General features: G+C 40.6%; 3 protein-coding genes across 9 annotated transcripts in view; 1 reads left to right on the top strand and 2 right to left on the bottom strand.

The window, feature by feature from the left end:
* Positions 1 to 2,949, bottom strand: part of ttc7b (tetratricopeptide repeat domain 7B) — a 70,460-nt gene extending 67,511 nt beyond the window's left edge. The window contains exon 1 of one of the 2 annotated variants that reach the window (XM_023994217.2): positions 2,762 to 2,949. In XM_023994217.2, the coding sequence (XP_023849985.1) occupies positions 2,762 to 2,882 (121 nt within the window). In that variant the 5' untranslated portion in view covers positions 2,883 to 2,949. The remainder of the gene's footprint in view (positions 1 to 2,761) is intronic. The other variant, XM_023994218.2, reaches the window with a different exon arrangement.
* A 1,715-nt stretch (positions 2,950 to 4,664) lies between these two features.
* LOC111968555 (breast cancer metastasis-suppressor 1-like protein-A) lies at positions 4,665 to 8,947 on the bottom strand. 6 transcript variants are annotated; one of them, XM_070445130.1, is made up of 6 exons: positions 8,899 to 8,939; positions 8,343 to 8,403; positions 8,103 to 8,241; positions 7,674 to 7,797; positions 7,401 to 7,480; positions 5,905 to 7,273 (listed from the first exon to the last, which is right to left on the bottom strand). In XM_070445130.1, the coding sequence occupies exons 3-6, from the start codon at positions 8,118 to 8,120 to the stop codon at positions 7,151 to 7,153; spliced, it is 345 nt and encodes a 114-aa protein (XP_070301231.1). In that variant the 5' UTR covers positions 8,121 to 8,241; positions 8,343 to 8,403; positions 8,899 to 8,939; the 3' UTR covers positions 5,905 to 7,150. The 6 variants fall into 6 exon arrangements, 4 of the variants coding, with proteins under 4 accessions (XP_023849984.1, XP_070301231.1, XP_070301232.1 ...); XM_070445131.1 differs by having other exon boundaries at positions 8,103 to 8,245; positions 8,899 to 8,937; XM_023994213.2 differs by having other exon boundaries at positions 8,103 to 8,403; positions 8,899 to 8,947.
* A 990-nt stretch (positions 8,948 to 9,937) lies between these two features.
* Positions 9,938 to 15,588, top strand: part of LOC111968554 (ral GTPase-activating protein subunit alpha-1-like) — an 84,904-nt gene continuing 79,253 nt past the window's right edge. The window contains 1 exon segment of the mRNA XM_023994212.2: positions 9,938 to 10,322. Within this exon segment, the coding sequence (XP_023849980.1) occupies positions 10,217 to 10,322 (106 nt within the window). The 5' untranslated portion in view covers positions 9,938 to 10,216.

The following is a 15,588-nucleotide window of genomic DNA, read 5'->3' as shown; positions in this document are numbered from 1 at the left end:
CGGAATAAACCACACACAGAGGGGTCGTTTCCTGGACACAAATTAAGCCTAAGAGAAGGACAAACTGAATTGCTTTCAGGGCGGACTGGCTTGAATTGTGAGGATGACCATACAATTTATTTTCATCATGAGCAAAAGCTATTGGTTTTCTACCCAAAGTTGTAAAGAAAATGTTGTGATCCATTTAATAAACACAAGAGACCAGTAAAATGGATGTGGTGGCAGTATCAACAGTGGCATCTAGTGGGCATAACGCAGTACTTTCACACTATGGTAAATAGTGGCTAATTTCTCTGAACAAGGGAAAAACCCATCACTAGATTCACAGGGAATAAATTACAAAAAAATGAAGAAGCAATGCGACAAGCAGCATCTCCATACTACTTGTCAGACATAGAAAACTGAAACTGTATATAGGTTCTTGGGATAGGATTGGCGTGGGGTGTGGGGGGGTCAGTGGGTGGCTTCTGATAATTTTATTGGATTCCTCATGTCTTAAGGGGAAAGGGGGGTGCCTAGTCAGTTGTACAATTGAATGCCTTCAATTGAAATGTGTCATCCGCATTTAACCCAACCCCTCTGAATCAGAGAGGTGCGGGGGGCTGCCTTAAATTGACATCCATGTCTTCGGCGCCTGGGGAACAGTGGGTTAACCGCATTGCTCAGGGGCAGAACGACAGATTTTTACCTTGTCAGCTCGGGGATTCAATCAAGCAACCTTTCGGTTACTGGCCCAACGCTCTAACCACTAGGCTACCTCATTATTAGGAGGAATTATCGGATGTTAGGTACTATACTTATTGAAGATTATATGAATCCTATATATTAAAATGGCCAATTTGGGGGCAATCAATTAGTTTCATTTCTTAGAGATCAAATTAATAATACAAAATAATATGTTTCAGGAATGCTAATCTTATCTGTTTCTAACTACAGAAACGACTTCAGAACAATCTGAGATGGTGGGTGTCGAAATCCTCTCGCTTGTCCTTTTTGAGGTGGAATGGCTCAGGGATAAGAGCGAAGAGAGAGCAATAGTAATGGCGTCTTTTTGTAGGCACTAACTTTGCCATGATTCGTTGGACAAAGCCTTTGGGGAAATTAATGGAGTTTTTGTACGGTTTTGGGATAAATGCCGAAAATAAGGTCTGTGTTGAACCCAGGTTTAGGAGATCTTACACGTTTTGTTCTACAAGATCATTTTCATCAGCAAGCCTCACTTTTTTTGTGAATTATGAAGCATTTACTGTATGTAATCAAATTTTAAAAAACTAAGCACATAAAGGCTTCATTATTCATGAATATCATGTTAACTGACTGATACCATAGCAAAGAACAAAACGTATAATATCTCCTAAGCCTGTGTTAACCTCAGACCTTATTTTTGCCGTTGATCCTAAAACCCTGTTCTTTTTCCATAGGAATGGCTGAACGAACCAGAAGTAACTAATTTCCGGTTATTAGGACTACAAGTTGGCGAGCTCTAAATAGGGAGGACCAAAACTGCTGGTTGGAACTGGGCAGGCTAACTCTCTCATTCTCCTTGATGCAAAAAGACAACTCACTACACATTGAGAAGCCTGGTGTGGTGCAATGTTTGTTAGACTAGAAGAAGATTATAGGCTTAGATTTGTACAAGATTAGTAGGATTAGTGTTATTCAAACCCTAAATGCCACGCTTTTTATAATTTTAAGGTGACTTGTAGGCTAATCCAGTATGTTACGAGTTTAACTGGCCCATTATGCATGACAGGAGAGTGTGACCCTCTGGTCTGACTGACATAGGTATGCCTGTCAGTTTACATCAACAAACATATATTAATTCCAAAATAAGATATTTCAAGGTGAAGTCAGCAATATGACATCATCATACCATCTCAGTGACTTCCTGCTTACAGGTTTTCCACTGGTTACCACAGCCACAAAGTACAAATGTCTATATCGTAAAATCTATGAAAACAGAAACGTGTTTTTAGTCTTCATTTGGGGTTAGGATTATGCATAAGGTTAGCAGTGTGGTTAAGGTTAGGTTTCAAATTAGATTTTAAGAAGATACATTTTAGAAATAGGCAGGTTCATGACTTTGTGGCTGTGGTAACGACCAACAAACACCAACGGAACCCAAATCTGCCAAGACCGCAAATATTTCTCACCTCCTTGAGGGATACTCATTGCTCAAAGATTTCAATTTAGTTTTTTGTTGATTTCATTAAGTAGTTAGTCGCCCGATGTTATGATGATGTCATTGATATGGAGCCAGGAGTACAAGTAACGTTAGATTCTTAAACTATGTTTATGGAGACTACCTTATGCAACTGGTAAAACTGCTAGTTAGCTCAGTAAAATATTTCAGAAAATTTTCCTGGGTGAGAACGTTCAACCAGTATGCATAGCGCCAGGAATACTCTCTGGCCAAGACAAGTTTAGCTAGGCACACGGTGGTAGCTATGCTGGCTAGCCCTGGCTTAAATTACAGAAAACTGTCAAAACAAGAAATAGGAAGTGAGCGCGCATGCACACTCAAATGAGCTTTGGCGTTTTCGCTAAATAGTTATAAACCATTACGGTTTTTCAAGATAATTATTTCGTTTTTACAGATGACCTAGAAATGGCTGGCTAGCTGGAACCGACTCGCAATGGAAATTGCATTCACGTTGACGTGGTTAAGAAAGCCCTTGGATTCTGCTCCCTGTCCAGGCCCCAAATCGCTGAATGAACCGCAGAGCAAAAGTAAATCACGAATCGTAGACATATTTCTTACCGTTTGATATTAGTTTGGCAGACAGCTGCCGTACAAGCTCTGGTATCTTGTCCCATTGCCCTTCCGAACGGCATCGTTCTATCTCGGTCTCGAGTCGTGATCCAGACTTTCTCGCTGTCATCTTCAGACTCCGGCGTTAGCAGAGACCAAAACACGACAGCCACGAATCATCAGCTGCGGTACGGGTTGGAATGGAAACAGCGACACCCCCGGTAGCTGTCACTCTCACATCTGTCAGATGTTGAACTGTCAATGGTTTTATTCAGGTTTTATTACCATTTTCAAAAACGCATGTAAGGACATATTCATAGCTATGTATTATATCACCATGTTTGTTTTGTTTAGCCAACGGTTCTAATGTTTACAATGTACAACCAAGCAGTCATGATGAAATACAAATACTTTAATACCACACATTCATATTGATACTTTATCCCAAAAGGCTTTAGGACAAGAACAGACATGCTGAAATCTTGCTTTCAAACATATCCCTTCCAAGTCAGTTTTAAGAACAAAACAGTTCATTATTTTCACACCATTCACATTAGTGCCCTACAATACACATTTCAAATATTGAGCTTATTCTTGGCAGTAGAGTTTGGGCAAGTAAAAAAGCTTTCTAACCCAAGTCATATGAATAATAACACTTGGCTGTTTAGGTAGAAGAAACTGGCTGTGGTAGATGGTGATGGTATTGCTAGAATTTGTATCTATTGGAATCTCCAAACTACCCCAGCTACTACTCCAGCTCTCTATGGTTTAGGGGCATATCTTTAGTAAAACCTGTTCCATATAAAGGTTAAAACATGCAGGCCCACTTTATTTTGTACATTAAAATGATGCTCCAGAGCTTTTGTATAATTTGAGCCAGTAGTTTTAAAAGTAGTTCTCATGAACCAAACAGGTCCCTGAAAATTGTGCACCATTGTGTATTAAGTCATCCACATAAGATCCCGGACTACATCTTTAAGACGCATATTGGTTCTGCTCTCGGCAACACACAGCATCTGGAAGTGCAGTATGAGTGTCATTAAGATAGACGGCAAGAAACAAATGAATACTACATTGGAAGGTGTAAGACATTTAGCCAACTTAAAGATATAGACAGTCATTTCAGGTACCCTACTAGTAATATAATAATAGGTGATTAAAAAATACAAGAAGTAGAACTGGCAGAGACAGGTATGGCAAGAGAGAATAATGGATATTTGGCAAGGTTACAGTACATTGGAGGCTGATGTACTGTAACTTTCTATAGATCTAACAGTGTTGGTCCATTTATATTGTGCATTTATCCTATGGCTTTGAGCTACTGTTAAGGCAAACCTGTAGAAAATCAGAGTCTGGAAATTCATTTTCTCCATATCTGTTTTTATCTTGCCCACTAAAGATGGTATTGGAACATACAGTGAGCTCCGAAAGTATTGGAACAGTGACCATTTCTGTTGTTGTTTTGGCTCTGTACTCCAGCACTTTGGATTTTAAATTATACAATGACTATGAGGTTAAAGTGCAGACTTTCAGCTTTAATTTAGTTACGGATAGTCCTGAATGAATCGTGAATAATGATGAGAAATATCATAACCCCCCCAAAGAAATGCTAACCTCCAGTTATTGTAATGGTGAGAGGTTAGCATGTATATTTTTTCATCTAACATTCTCATCATTCACGACTATCCGTAATCATAGTAGAGTCAACATTAATGTAGAAGTGTTTATAAACATTAAATTATTATTTACAATAAAAGTGACTCCAAAATGACACAATACATGATTTACCATTGATTTCTGTTGGGCACAAAATTATCTGAAACATAACCAAAACAAACAGCAAATGCATCCAACAAGTTTGTAAAGTTCCAAGCTTGATGTAATCATTGCATGCTAGGAATATGGGGCCAAATACAAACATTTTGACTACTTTAATACACAAGTGAATTTGTCCGAATACCTCACGTCATTTGCTCACATTATATATAGACTTATTTTTCTACTGTATTATTGACTGTGTTTGTTTTACTCCATGTGTAAATCTGTGTTGTTGTATGTGTCGAACTGCTTTGCTTTATTTGGCCAGGTCGCAATTGTAAATGAGAACTTGTTCTCAACTTGCCTACCTGGTTAAATAAAGGTGAAATAAAAAAATGAAAAAGAAATGGGGGGATTATGTACAAAAAGTGCTGTAATTTCTAGACTGTTCACCTGATATGGATGAAGATACCATCAAATTAAATCTGACAGTCAGCACCTCATTGTATAATGTTAAATCCAAAGTGATGGAGTACAGAGTCAAAACATCAACAAATGTATCACCGACCCAATACTTTTGGAGCTCACTCTAGTTATATTTACAGCTACAGACACACACGTGACATGATACAGTTCAGAGGACACGAACCCATCTCATCAAATTAACCCCCCCCCCATAAAAGAGAGAATTTCATATAAATTGTCTTTTAAGTATAGATAACACTCCATTCAGACTTCCTTGTACTATAGAAAATACAAAACTGGGCAAAAGATGACACCGTGGGGGTCTTTGAAGAGCTCCTCTAAACTTTGCAGAGGGACTAGGAGTGGTGCAAGTTGACCTGTGGAATTAGGAGTGTTTGATGGTGTATTTTCCTTTCTGGAGCAGAGATATGAACAGTGTAGATTTGCTGCTGTCAAGTCGTTTAAACTACACCTCGTCGTGGTTATTATGACACTGTGGGCAGAGGGGGGAGGAGAGGATTAAAGGAATTTGTCAGATGAATCAGATGAATGAGTCAGATGAATTCGTGGATACCATTTTTATGTCTCTGCGTGCAGTCTGAAGGAAGTTGTTAACTAGCGTTAGCGTAATTGCTAACTAGTGACTGGAAGTCTATAGTACCTGCTAGCATGCTAGTACATACCATACACTTTCAGTCATTGCACTAACACTAGTTAGCATTGTTTTGATGCAAACTGGTGAGAGCCCAAAAAGGTGACACTTTTTTGTTGTTGCACTGAAACATGCATCTCCTGCTAGGGGGAAATGCAGATTTTAACTAATTAAACAACAAAGAATATGATCTACATGATCAGTCTCTGTGTGTAAAATAAAAAGTGGTTAATGTGAACCTAACTCACAGCTAAAAAATGTAAAGAAAGCAATCCAATGTTATTTGTTGCCTAGACTTTACTGGAAATGACACTCTTGAGAAGAAACAAGACACTAATATTGCAGTTAGCCATGACAGCATTTATAATAAAATGCTTGTGACCACACACATCTAAATTTTGCAATTGTGGAAAAAACACCTTAAAGTAGAAATAGAATGACACAAACAGGCATTATATTTTTTCTCTATTATAATGGCACTATAGTAGACGTCGATCAAGTGCACAAGGCTACATGTGTGCAAAAATAACGTTCACTGAGTAAAACATTTTATAATCCCCCCTCACTCACACACAAGTGTAACTGTCAAATTCAACATAACAAAAGCAATATCTTTGGGCTACACTGCACATTATTACATTTACACTTTCTGCCTGTGGACATCTGTTCTACAATGTGCCAGCAGAGCATGATACCGTTTGTTGGCATAATTGATCTATTTCACACGGAGAGTACACTCAGCATACCCCTTTTTATCCACTGTATTGAAAAAGTGATAAAGAGGTAAAGTGTGTGGTGTCCTTTCAACTCTATAGTGGCATCCAGCTTAAGCCAGGCCCAGCTCCAGCTACAATACACTTGATCCCTGAATCCACTTGTTAAACAAGCAACGCCTCATTTTCACAGAATTCTCTCATTCTGAAAATGAACCACATACTGTAGAGGGGAAACATTAGTTAACAGATAGTGGTTAGTTCGTTAGCTAGTTAACATTTCACACAGATTGCCAGGGTCCAGTAAGCAACTAACGCGTTATAACATGAGGAACGGCAAGGAGTCGTATACCAGTTAATACTATAGCGAATTGGTTAAGTCACTAACGTTAGCTGTCTGACTTTATTAGCCAGTGAATTTTCAAAACTCAATAATTTGATCAGATAAGTTGGCTAATGTTGTTCAACATTTCTCTGGCTGGCTAACGGAGAATTCGATCCAGCTAAGTTAGCAAGATTCTTAACAACGCTAACAATACTTGTTCCACCACACTTTCTTCCTCACTTCAAATGTTCCAAATGCCAGTTGTTTTTCAGTTACAGCTTATGAAGTACGCTTCATCACCTTCTCACCTCCGTGGTCAGGCTTCTCACCTAACGTTACCTCTACATTATTGTTCAGGGGATGCGCTGCTGTAACTGGCAAGCTGCCTTTCCTCTATCCACTGTCTTTCCAGTGTGTGCGCTGATGCTGTAAGCAATTTGGTTGTCTCTTCTTCCTTCAGTCGCGTACTGCGCTGCATTCTGTTGTTATGTGAACGATTGGATGAGCCTTGGATACAGCCAGTATTGCTCCACACACGCATCACTCGTTCGCTTACTACAGCCAGTGGTGATCCAAAGCACCCTCTTCCCAAACTTTTCTCCTTGGATCTACACAAATCACATAGGTCACCTATTTTGGGTCCAAAACGGCAAATTTCGGCAAAAGGTAACTAGCTTGCATCCCTGGGACATGGGTAGATCTATGAAATGTGGACTTCCCAGCAGCAATGCTCACCTCCCAGTGCTGGAAAACAGCTTGGATTTCACAGTCGTACTTGTTTTTTACAGACTCTACACAGAGCCCCCAGTAGATCCCTGGGAAGGAAAATAATTTTACAGTGAGACATGTCAGTATACTGTTTATGAAATTTGCTTCATCAACTTTTGGATGACAACTAGGAAACCTTTATTTCTCTGGTGTTCAATGCCACAGCAATTTGTGAAATCAGTTTAAGAATACATAAATAACGTGATCCAAAGATTAGCTTGCGACAGACGACAGACTTACCAACCTTTGTTCTGATCTGCATGTTCTCCTGCAGATTTTCCAGCGGTCCAGGTACTCCGAAGCCTTGCCTACAATCAACTCCTGGAGTTTCGCATCCACCTGACTCAACCTCTCCTTGTACAACCTGAACAGAAACAACATCGGTTGCAATTGGTTAACCTTAGACACACTGATGGAATTTAGAATAATATTTCTAAGTTCAATGCCAATCAATGACTTAATGGTCTTTCAGGTCTCCAAATTGTTTCTCCAGATTTGTCATTTCACCAAGGTACTCTATCCTTCTCCTTTCACAGTCCTCATCGTCCATCTCTACTATGCATGCATGATGTCCAATATACCGATGAAACACATTAGCTGCATTTATAACATCTGTAGCTATGCAAATCACTTGTAGCTTACAAACTAGGTTGGTAAAACAATTCTTACCCGAGCTATCCCCATCATCTGACACGGACGAGCTCAGTGTCATCCTCGTCTGAACTCCCCTCTTGTTCAGGATAATCGACTTCCATCTCCTCGTGCCGGTTACTCTCTTTCTTTTCTTGAGAATGTACCGGCATGTTGACTTCCTTGCGTGGATTTTTATCAGAATGGTTGTATCAATGCCAGATAAAATGTGGACCTAATGGTTAACGTTAGCTAATTCAAAGCTTGAACTTACGTTACCTTTTAACTGGTAGTAGAGTAATTTTCTTCAAACGTGTTACTTCCAACAAAAGATGGGTAGCTACAAATCATTGTAAAAACGGTTAACTAGGTAACGTTAGCTAGAGAATAAAACCGACAAAATAGAATCACCAAAAATGTACGTTAGCTAACGTTAATAAGATAATTAACACTAGCTAGCTTTCGAAAACCACACAGGAGTTCATCGGGTGACATTGATGTGGTAAAAAAATAAAACAATCAAATGTGTAGCATAAATAAAGATAAATAAGAAATAATATAGTTTTATGTCTGATTGAATAATATCGGTAAGTTTTGACAGGAACGCTAGCTAAACTTAGCCAGCAAGCTTCCAAGCTAAAAACAAACAATAAATGTGGTCCACACCGGGGGTCGTCACTGACTAATTCTCACAGCCACAACGTTATAATTATGTCTATACCTCGCCTATTTCTACAATTTATCTTCTTAAACCCTAACCTTAACCCCAACCTCAATGCTAGCCTTATGCCTAACCCCAAATTAAGATCAACAACCTATTTTCTTGTTTTCATACATTTTTACGGTCGCTGTGGTTGACGTAGATTTCGATGCTAGGGAATTGTAGTTTCTTTAAAACTATTTCCCCCTAATGTAATCGACGTATATTGCGATGCTAGGGAATTGTAGTTTCTTTACAAAGACTTCACCATTAAGTAATGGAACAAAAAGGGAGGAATCAAACTACACTCCGCAGGGTTTGACAAAGCAGCGCACCTCGTTAGACCATACAAATCAAATCAAGAAAAGTTTAGATGAGAAAATTGTCTCGAATTTTCAATTAATATGCTGATAATTCAAGCCTACGCGAAACCTGATGTAAGTACATATCTAGTTACACTACTTTCACTTTGATAAATTAGCTTTCAGATCATAGAACAGGGGAAAACAATGAGTTGCATGGCTTCAGTAATGTGCTGTTACCTGTCCAGTTCCAATCAAATCAGTGCATTTGGAGAAAGGGAGTCAGGGACCCTCTTCTAGCCACTCCCCCACGTCCTAATTACTGTTGCCTCCACTGTCAAGCTTTTGGCACTGCTTTGGTCACTCTTTCTCTCTCAAATTCAATATGCTTTAATGGCACGAATGACAAGGTCAATGTTGTCAAAGCGGAGTGATACACATACAAATATAAAAACAACATCAACAACTCTCTCTCTGAATTCAATTTAATTCAAGGGCTTTATTGGCATMGGAAACATATGTTAACATTGCCAAAGCAAGTGAAATATATAATAGATCTCTCTCTGAGACATAGATCTCTCTGCCTCTTGTTTGACAGAACACAGACAGAAGTCTGACAGATCAGCATGATAAACACTTGAAGAAAAAGCCATCGATTCACTTTTCCATATAATATGAAACTTTATCGTTTTCATTGAGTGGTCTTTGAAATTACAATTACAGATTGCTTTCTTGCTTGGGCAACATTATGCCATTTATTATGTTCTGAATGTCATGTACAGTGTTTTAATGAATCAAACCAGCCACTACATTATTTCGCTACCCTATTACGTAGTTGAATTGCTCTGATTTCCATTACCTTGTTTTTCATATCTCAAACTCCGCCATGTTTTGAGATTTTGCGGAGAGGTGTGTTGGTTGGGTTACGGAGAGTGTAGCAACATTTTACATACGCTTTTTTTTCTGGAAAATGCACACCTCTCAACTAATTTTATCTATTTATATACATTTTATCGTCCATAAGACTGTTAGGTCGCAGTAACGTTACATCAAATGACAACGGTCCCACAGCTCACTTGTGGTTAGCTATCGTTTGAAGAAGATTAGAAGGGGCTTGCTCCCTACAAATTCTTTCGTCTTCTGCTTTCGGAATGTTTTCCAAAAAGCCTCATGGGGACGTCAAAAAATCTACACAGAAAGTGTTGGATCCAAAAAAAGATGTTCTGACACGTCTGAAACACTTGCGGATTGTTAGTGGTAAGTCGAAATGAGACATTTTGGTCGGCTAGCTAGCTAGGCTATACAGTAGCTTGATGCTACAGCTAAATCAAAGCTCCCGAAGCGAGCTCGCGACTTTTTCTGTTGATGCAGAGTAGCTAACATGCCTTGGCTTGTTTCTACTCCATCATTGGACAGATTGTAAGCGTACAGTTGTAGCTAGCCATTATATAATATCATATTTTGTTGTATTGCAACGCTTGAAATGAATTTGCTGTGCTGAAATGTGTGGCAAACACTACAAGTTATGTCAAAGCAATATGGTTGCATACCGATTGTAATCAGTGGTTTAGGATGGTTCATATCTATTCTATTCTGCAAGGAAATCGAGATGTCATCCATATTTTGATATACGTTAATCACATTTGTCAGCAGTTTTTGATTTCTGTGGGACATACAGTGCCTTCAGAAATGATTAATACCCCTTGACTTATTCCACATTTTGTTACAGCCTGAATTCAAAATTGTTTAAATATATGTGTTTCTTAACCATCTACACACTACCCCATATTGTCAAAGTGAAAACATGTTTTTAGAAATGTTCAAACTTTCAATGGGATTCAAGTCTGGGTTTTGGCTCGGGCCACTCAAGGACTTATAAATTCTAGTTCTGAAGCCATTCCAGCGTTGCGTTGGCTGTAAGCTTGGGGTCATTGTCCTGTTGGAACTTCACTCTTTGCCCCAGTCTAAGGTTGTTTGCATTCTGAAGCAGGTTCTCATCGAGGATTTGCCTGCATTTGGTTCCATTCATTGTTCCCTCTATCCTTACCATTCTCTCAGTCCCTGCTGTGGGAAAAGCATCCCCATAGGAAGTGCCAGTGTCTGTAAAAAAAAAAGTGGTCAGATGAAGCAGAGGCTAAACTACAGGACTGTTTTGCTAGCACGAACTGGAATATGTTCCGGTATTTTTCCAATGGCATTGAGGAATACACCACATCAGTCACTGGCTTTATCAATAAGTGCATCGAGGACGTCGTCCCCACAGTGACTGTACGTACATACCCCAAACAGAAGCCATGGATTACAGGCAACATTCGCACTGAGCTAAAAGGTAGTGCTGATGCTTTGAAGGAGCGGGACTCCAACCCAGAAGCTTATAAGAAATCCCGCTATGCCCTCCGACGAACCATCAAACAGGCAAAGCGTCAATACAGCAGACCTGCCAACATGCATGCATTTTGTGTACCAACTACGCAATTCTCTGTCTATGTACGCAGGTACGAGATCAGAGTTAAAAGTATGCAGAAATTAATAGGGCCTGATTCTTTTTCTTTTTTAAACACTTTTTTATAAAAAATACATCCACTGAGTAAATCTAACATCCTGATTCTCGAGCTGCAACACACAGACATTTACAGGGTTTGTGTCAAGATTTAATAGAGATTAATACATTACTATTTGATGTAGCTACCCAGTGTCAGCCCCTCTTGTTTGTTGTGATGCTGAGTTTGCTGACTGTCAGCTGTACGTTAACACATGGACAAATCCCTTTTCGACTCTGTGTTGTTGTGGAAAGGTAAATACTAATTAGTTAGCGAGCATAAGATGGACATTCATGGGGCTCTAAAGTGCCAACAGTTCACTTGCATTTGCTAGTGAAAGAAATTAAATGCAAATACGAAAAATAACTGGTCGCATTTGTGCGAGTGTGATATACATTTAATTCTGCGTCCCATTAGTTGTATTTTCCATGTAACTTTACGAGGATCACGCAACCTGGTAGACTGTAACTGTAATTATGATCCATGTCACAAAAAGCATTACAAAAGTATAATCAAAAATGTATATAATAATCTTGGCATTAAATGGAGTTGGGAGTTTAGAAGACTGCGTGATGAAGAATGAGTGAGTGTCCGGTATTAGCTATAGAGGCAATGCTTCTAAAATGTCTTTGTACTAGATTTGAGATTTCATCAATTTCGATAATCTGAAATGATGTATGCGCTACAAAGAAATACAATAGACACTTACATAGGCTGAAACAGCGGACTCTTCTAGGGAACAGCGTAGCCTACTTAAGCTTTGCACGGCCAGGCACGACTCCAACACCATTGTGACGAGTTGCATCAATGCCTAGTATGGCAACTGCTCTGCCTCCGACCGCAAGGCACTACAGAGTGTAGTGCGTACGGCCCAGTACATCACCGGGGCTGAGCTTCCTGCCATCCAGGACCTCTATACTAGGCGGTGTCAGAGGAAGGCCTTAAAAATTGTCAAAGACTCCAGCCACCCTAGTCATAGACTGTTATCTCTTTTTTTTTGTATTTTCTTAACTGCATTGTTGCTTAAGGGCTTGTAAGTAGGCATGTCACTGTAAGGTCAACACCTGTTGTATTTGGCGCGTGTGACAAATAAAATTTGATTTGACCAAGAATCTTCTTGAATGGTTGCTCAGTTTGGTTTGACGGCCAGCTCTAGGCAGAGTCTGGGTAGTAAATTTTTTTAAATCCAATTTCCCAATGATGCAGACCACTGTGCTCTTGGAAACTGTCAACACTCAAATTGTTTTATACCCTTCCCCGGATATATGCCTCATCACCGTTCTATCTCGGATATCTATGGACTGGTCCTTGACTTCATGGTATAGTTTCTGCTCTGACATGCACTGTCAACTGTGGGATCTTATATAGACAGGTGTGTTTCTTTCTATACGGAACAAAAATATGAATGCAACAGTCAACAATTTCAAAGATTCCTCCCCTCCTCAGACCAAGGTGGAGGACCTGAGCTGGTGTGCTTACATGTGGTCTGTGGTTGTTATGCTCGTTGGACATTATGCCAAATTCTCTACAATGACAATCAAGGCTGCTTATGGTAAAGATGGATGGTTAGCATAATAAATGACTAGCTAGACATCTTACGACTTTGTGTGTTCGTAAATTCAATCTGGAGTGCCAGTGTGCTCAGAGTGTGCTCTGGGTGTTTGTAAACTCAGAGAGTTGTCAGGTTGTCCCTTCATAAGTTCAGACCGTTCAGAGTGAGCACTGCTCGTTCTTGACAAGGAGGAGGGTTGAGCTGAGCATTCTGACCCCACAACGGCAGTCAAACATCCAAGCTAACTTGCTAAAGTTGGCTAGCTTGCAAGCTACTTCCAGACACAAATGAGAGAACACCTCTCTCTGACCATTTTACTTGGCCTAGCAGAGCTGGTTAGGCTGTTTTCATGTTATCTAGAGCGTTGGTGACTGCTGCACGGAAATAGTTTCCACTGCTTGTATACTTTGTATTTTGGCAAACTTAGTATGAAATCTGGGAACTCTTTGCATACTAACTATATCCATAATATGACCTGTAAGCATACTCATACTACATAGTGCTGTTAAAACGCATTTACTTGAACGGTGCAGATCAAAAGTTTGGTTTAGCATATGACGGCACCAACAGCACAATCATAGGTTTTTGTTTGGCATGCATTTTAAGGCGAAAAGTCTGAAGCTGTGTTCGTATACTCATGCTAACATACTGTGTACTACATACTTAATGAGTGTATATACTATATACTATTAGTTCATTTTAGTATACTGTAAACAAACAGTATCCTTTCAGTTGAGGGTACTAGCTCATCGTCGGTCTACCTGAAGTTGATGCTGTTGCTATGCATCCTCTTGCTAGCTAGTTAAATCAAATTCTATGTCACATGCGCTGAACACAACAGGTGTAAACCTTACAATATTTACTTACAAGCCGTTAACCAACAATGCAGTTAAGAAAATACCCCCCAAAAAGTAAGATTTAAGAATGACAAATAATTAAAGAGCAGCAGTAAAATAACAATAGCAGGGCTATATACAGGGGGTACCGGTACAGAGTCAATGTGCGGGGGCACCGGTTTCGAGGTAATATGGACACGTAGGTAAAGATATTAAAGTGATTATGCATAGATAATAATGGAGAGTAGCAGCAGCGTAGAAGGGGGGGGTGGCAATGCATATAGTCTGGGTGGCAATGCATATAGTCTGGGTAGCCATTTGATTAGATGTTCAGGAGTCTTATGGCTTGGGGGTAGAAGCTGTTTAGAAGCTTCTTGGACCTAGATTTGGTGCTCCCGCGCGGTAGCAGAGAACAGTCTATGACTAGGGTGGCTGCAGTCTCTGACAATTTTTATGGCCTTCCTCTGACACAGCTTGGTATAGAGGTCCTGGATGGCAGGAAGCTCGGCCCCAGTGATGTACTGGGCCGTACGTACTACCCTCTGTAGTGCCTTGCGGTCGGAAGGCGAGCAGTTGCCATACCAGGCAGTGATGCAACCCGTCAGGATCCTCTCGATGGTGCAGCTGGAAAACCTTTTTGAGGATCTGAGGGCCCATACCATATCTTTTCAATCTCCTGAGGGGGAATACGTCTTGTCGTGCCATCTTCACGTCTGTCTTGGTGCGCTTACACCATGTTAGTTTGTCTGTGATGTGGAAACCAAGGAACTTGAAGCTCTCAACCTGCCCCACTGCAGCCCCGTTGGTGGGAATGGGGGGCGTGCTCGGTTCTCCTTTTCCTGTAGTCCACAATCATCTCCTTTGTCTTGATCACGTTGAGGGAGAGGTTGTTGTCCATGCACCACACGATCTGGTCTCTGACCTCCCTATAGGCGATCTCATCATTGTCGGTGATCAGGCCACTGTTGTCATCAGCAAACTTAATGATGGTGTTGGAGTCGTGCCTGGCCGTGCAGAGTGAACATGGAGTACAGGAAGGGACTGAGAATGCACCCCTGAGGGGGCCCCCGTGTTAAGGGTCAGCGTAGTGGATGTGTTGTTACCTACCCTTACCACCTGGGGGCGGCCCATCAGGAAGTCCAGGATCCAGTTGCAGAGGGAGGTGTTTAGTCCCAGGGTCCTTAGCTTAGTGATGAGCTTTGAGGGAACTATGGTGTTGAACGCTGAGCTGTAGTCTGAATAGCATTCTCACTTAAGTGTTCCTTTTGTCCAGGTGGGAAAGGGCAGTGTGGAGTGCGATAGAGATTGCGTCTTCTGCGGATCTGTTGGGGCGGTATGCAAATTGGAGTGGGTCTAGGGTTTCTGGGATAATGGTGTTGTGAGCCATGACCAGCCTTTCAAAGCACTTCATGGTTACAGATGTGAGTGCTATGGGTCGGTAGTCATTTAGGCAGGTTACCTTAGTGTTCTTGGGCACAGGCACTATGGTGGTCTGCATTAAACATGTTGGTATTACGGACTCAGACAGGGAGAGGTGGAAAATGTCAGTGAAGACACTTGCCAGTTGGTCAGCGCATGCTCGGAGTTCACGTCCT

The sequence above is a fragment of the Salvelinus sp. IW2-2015 genome, linkage group LG9, assembly GCF_002910315.2.
Source record: "Salvelinus sp. IW2-2015 linkage group LG9, ASM291031v2, whole genome shotgun sequence".
In the NCBI taxonomy this organism is placed as follows: Eukaryota; Metazoa; Chordata; class Actinopteri; order Salmoniformes; family Salmonidae; genus Salvelinus; species Salvelinus sp. IW2-2015.
This window is presented reverse-complemented; position numbering and strand designations above follow the sequence as displayed.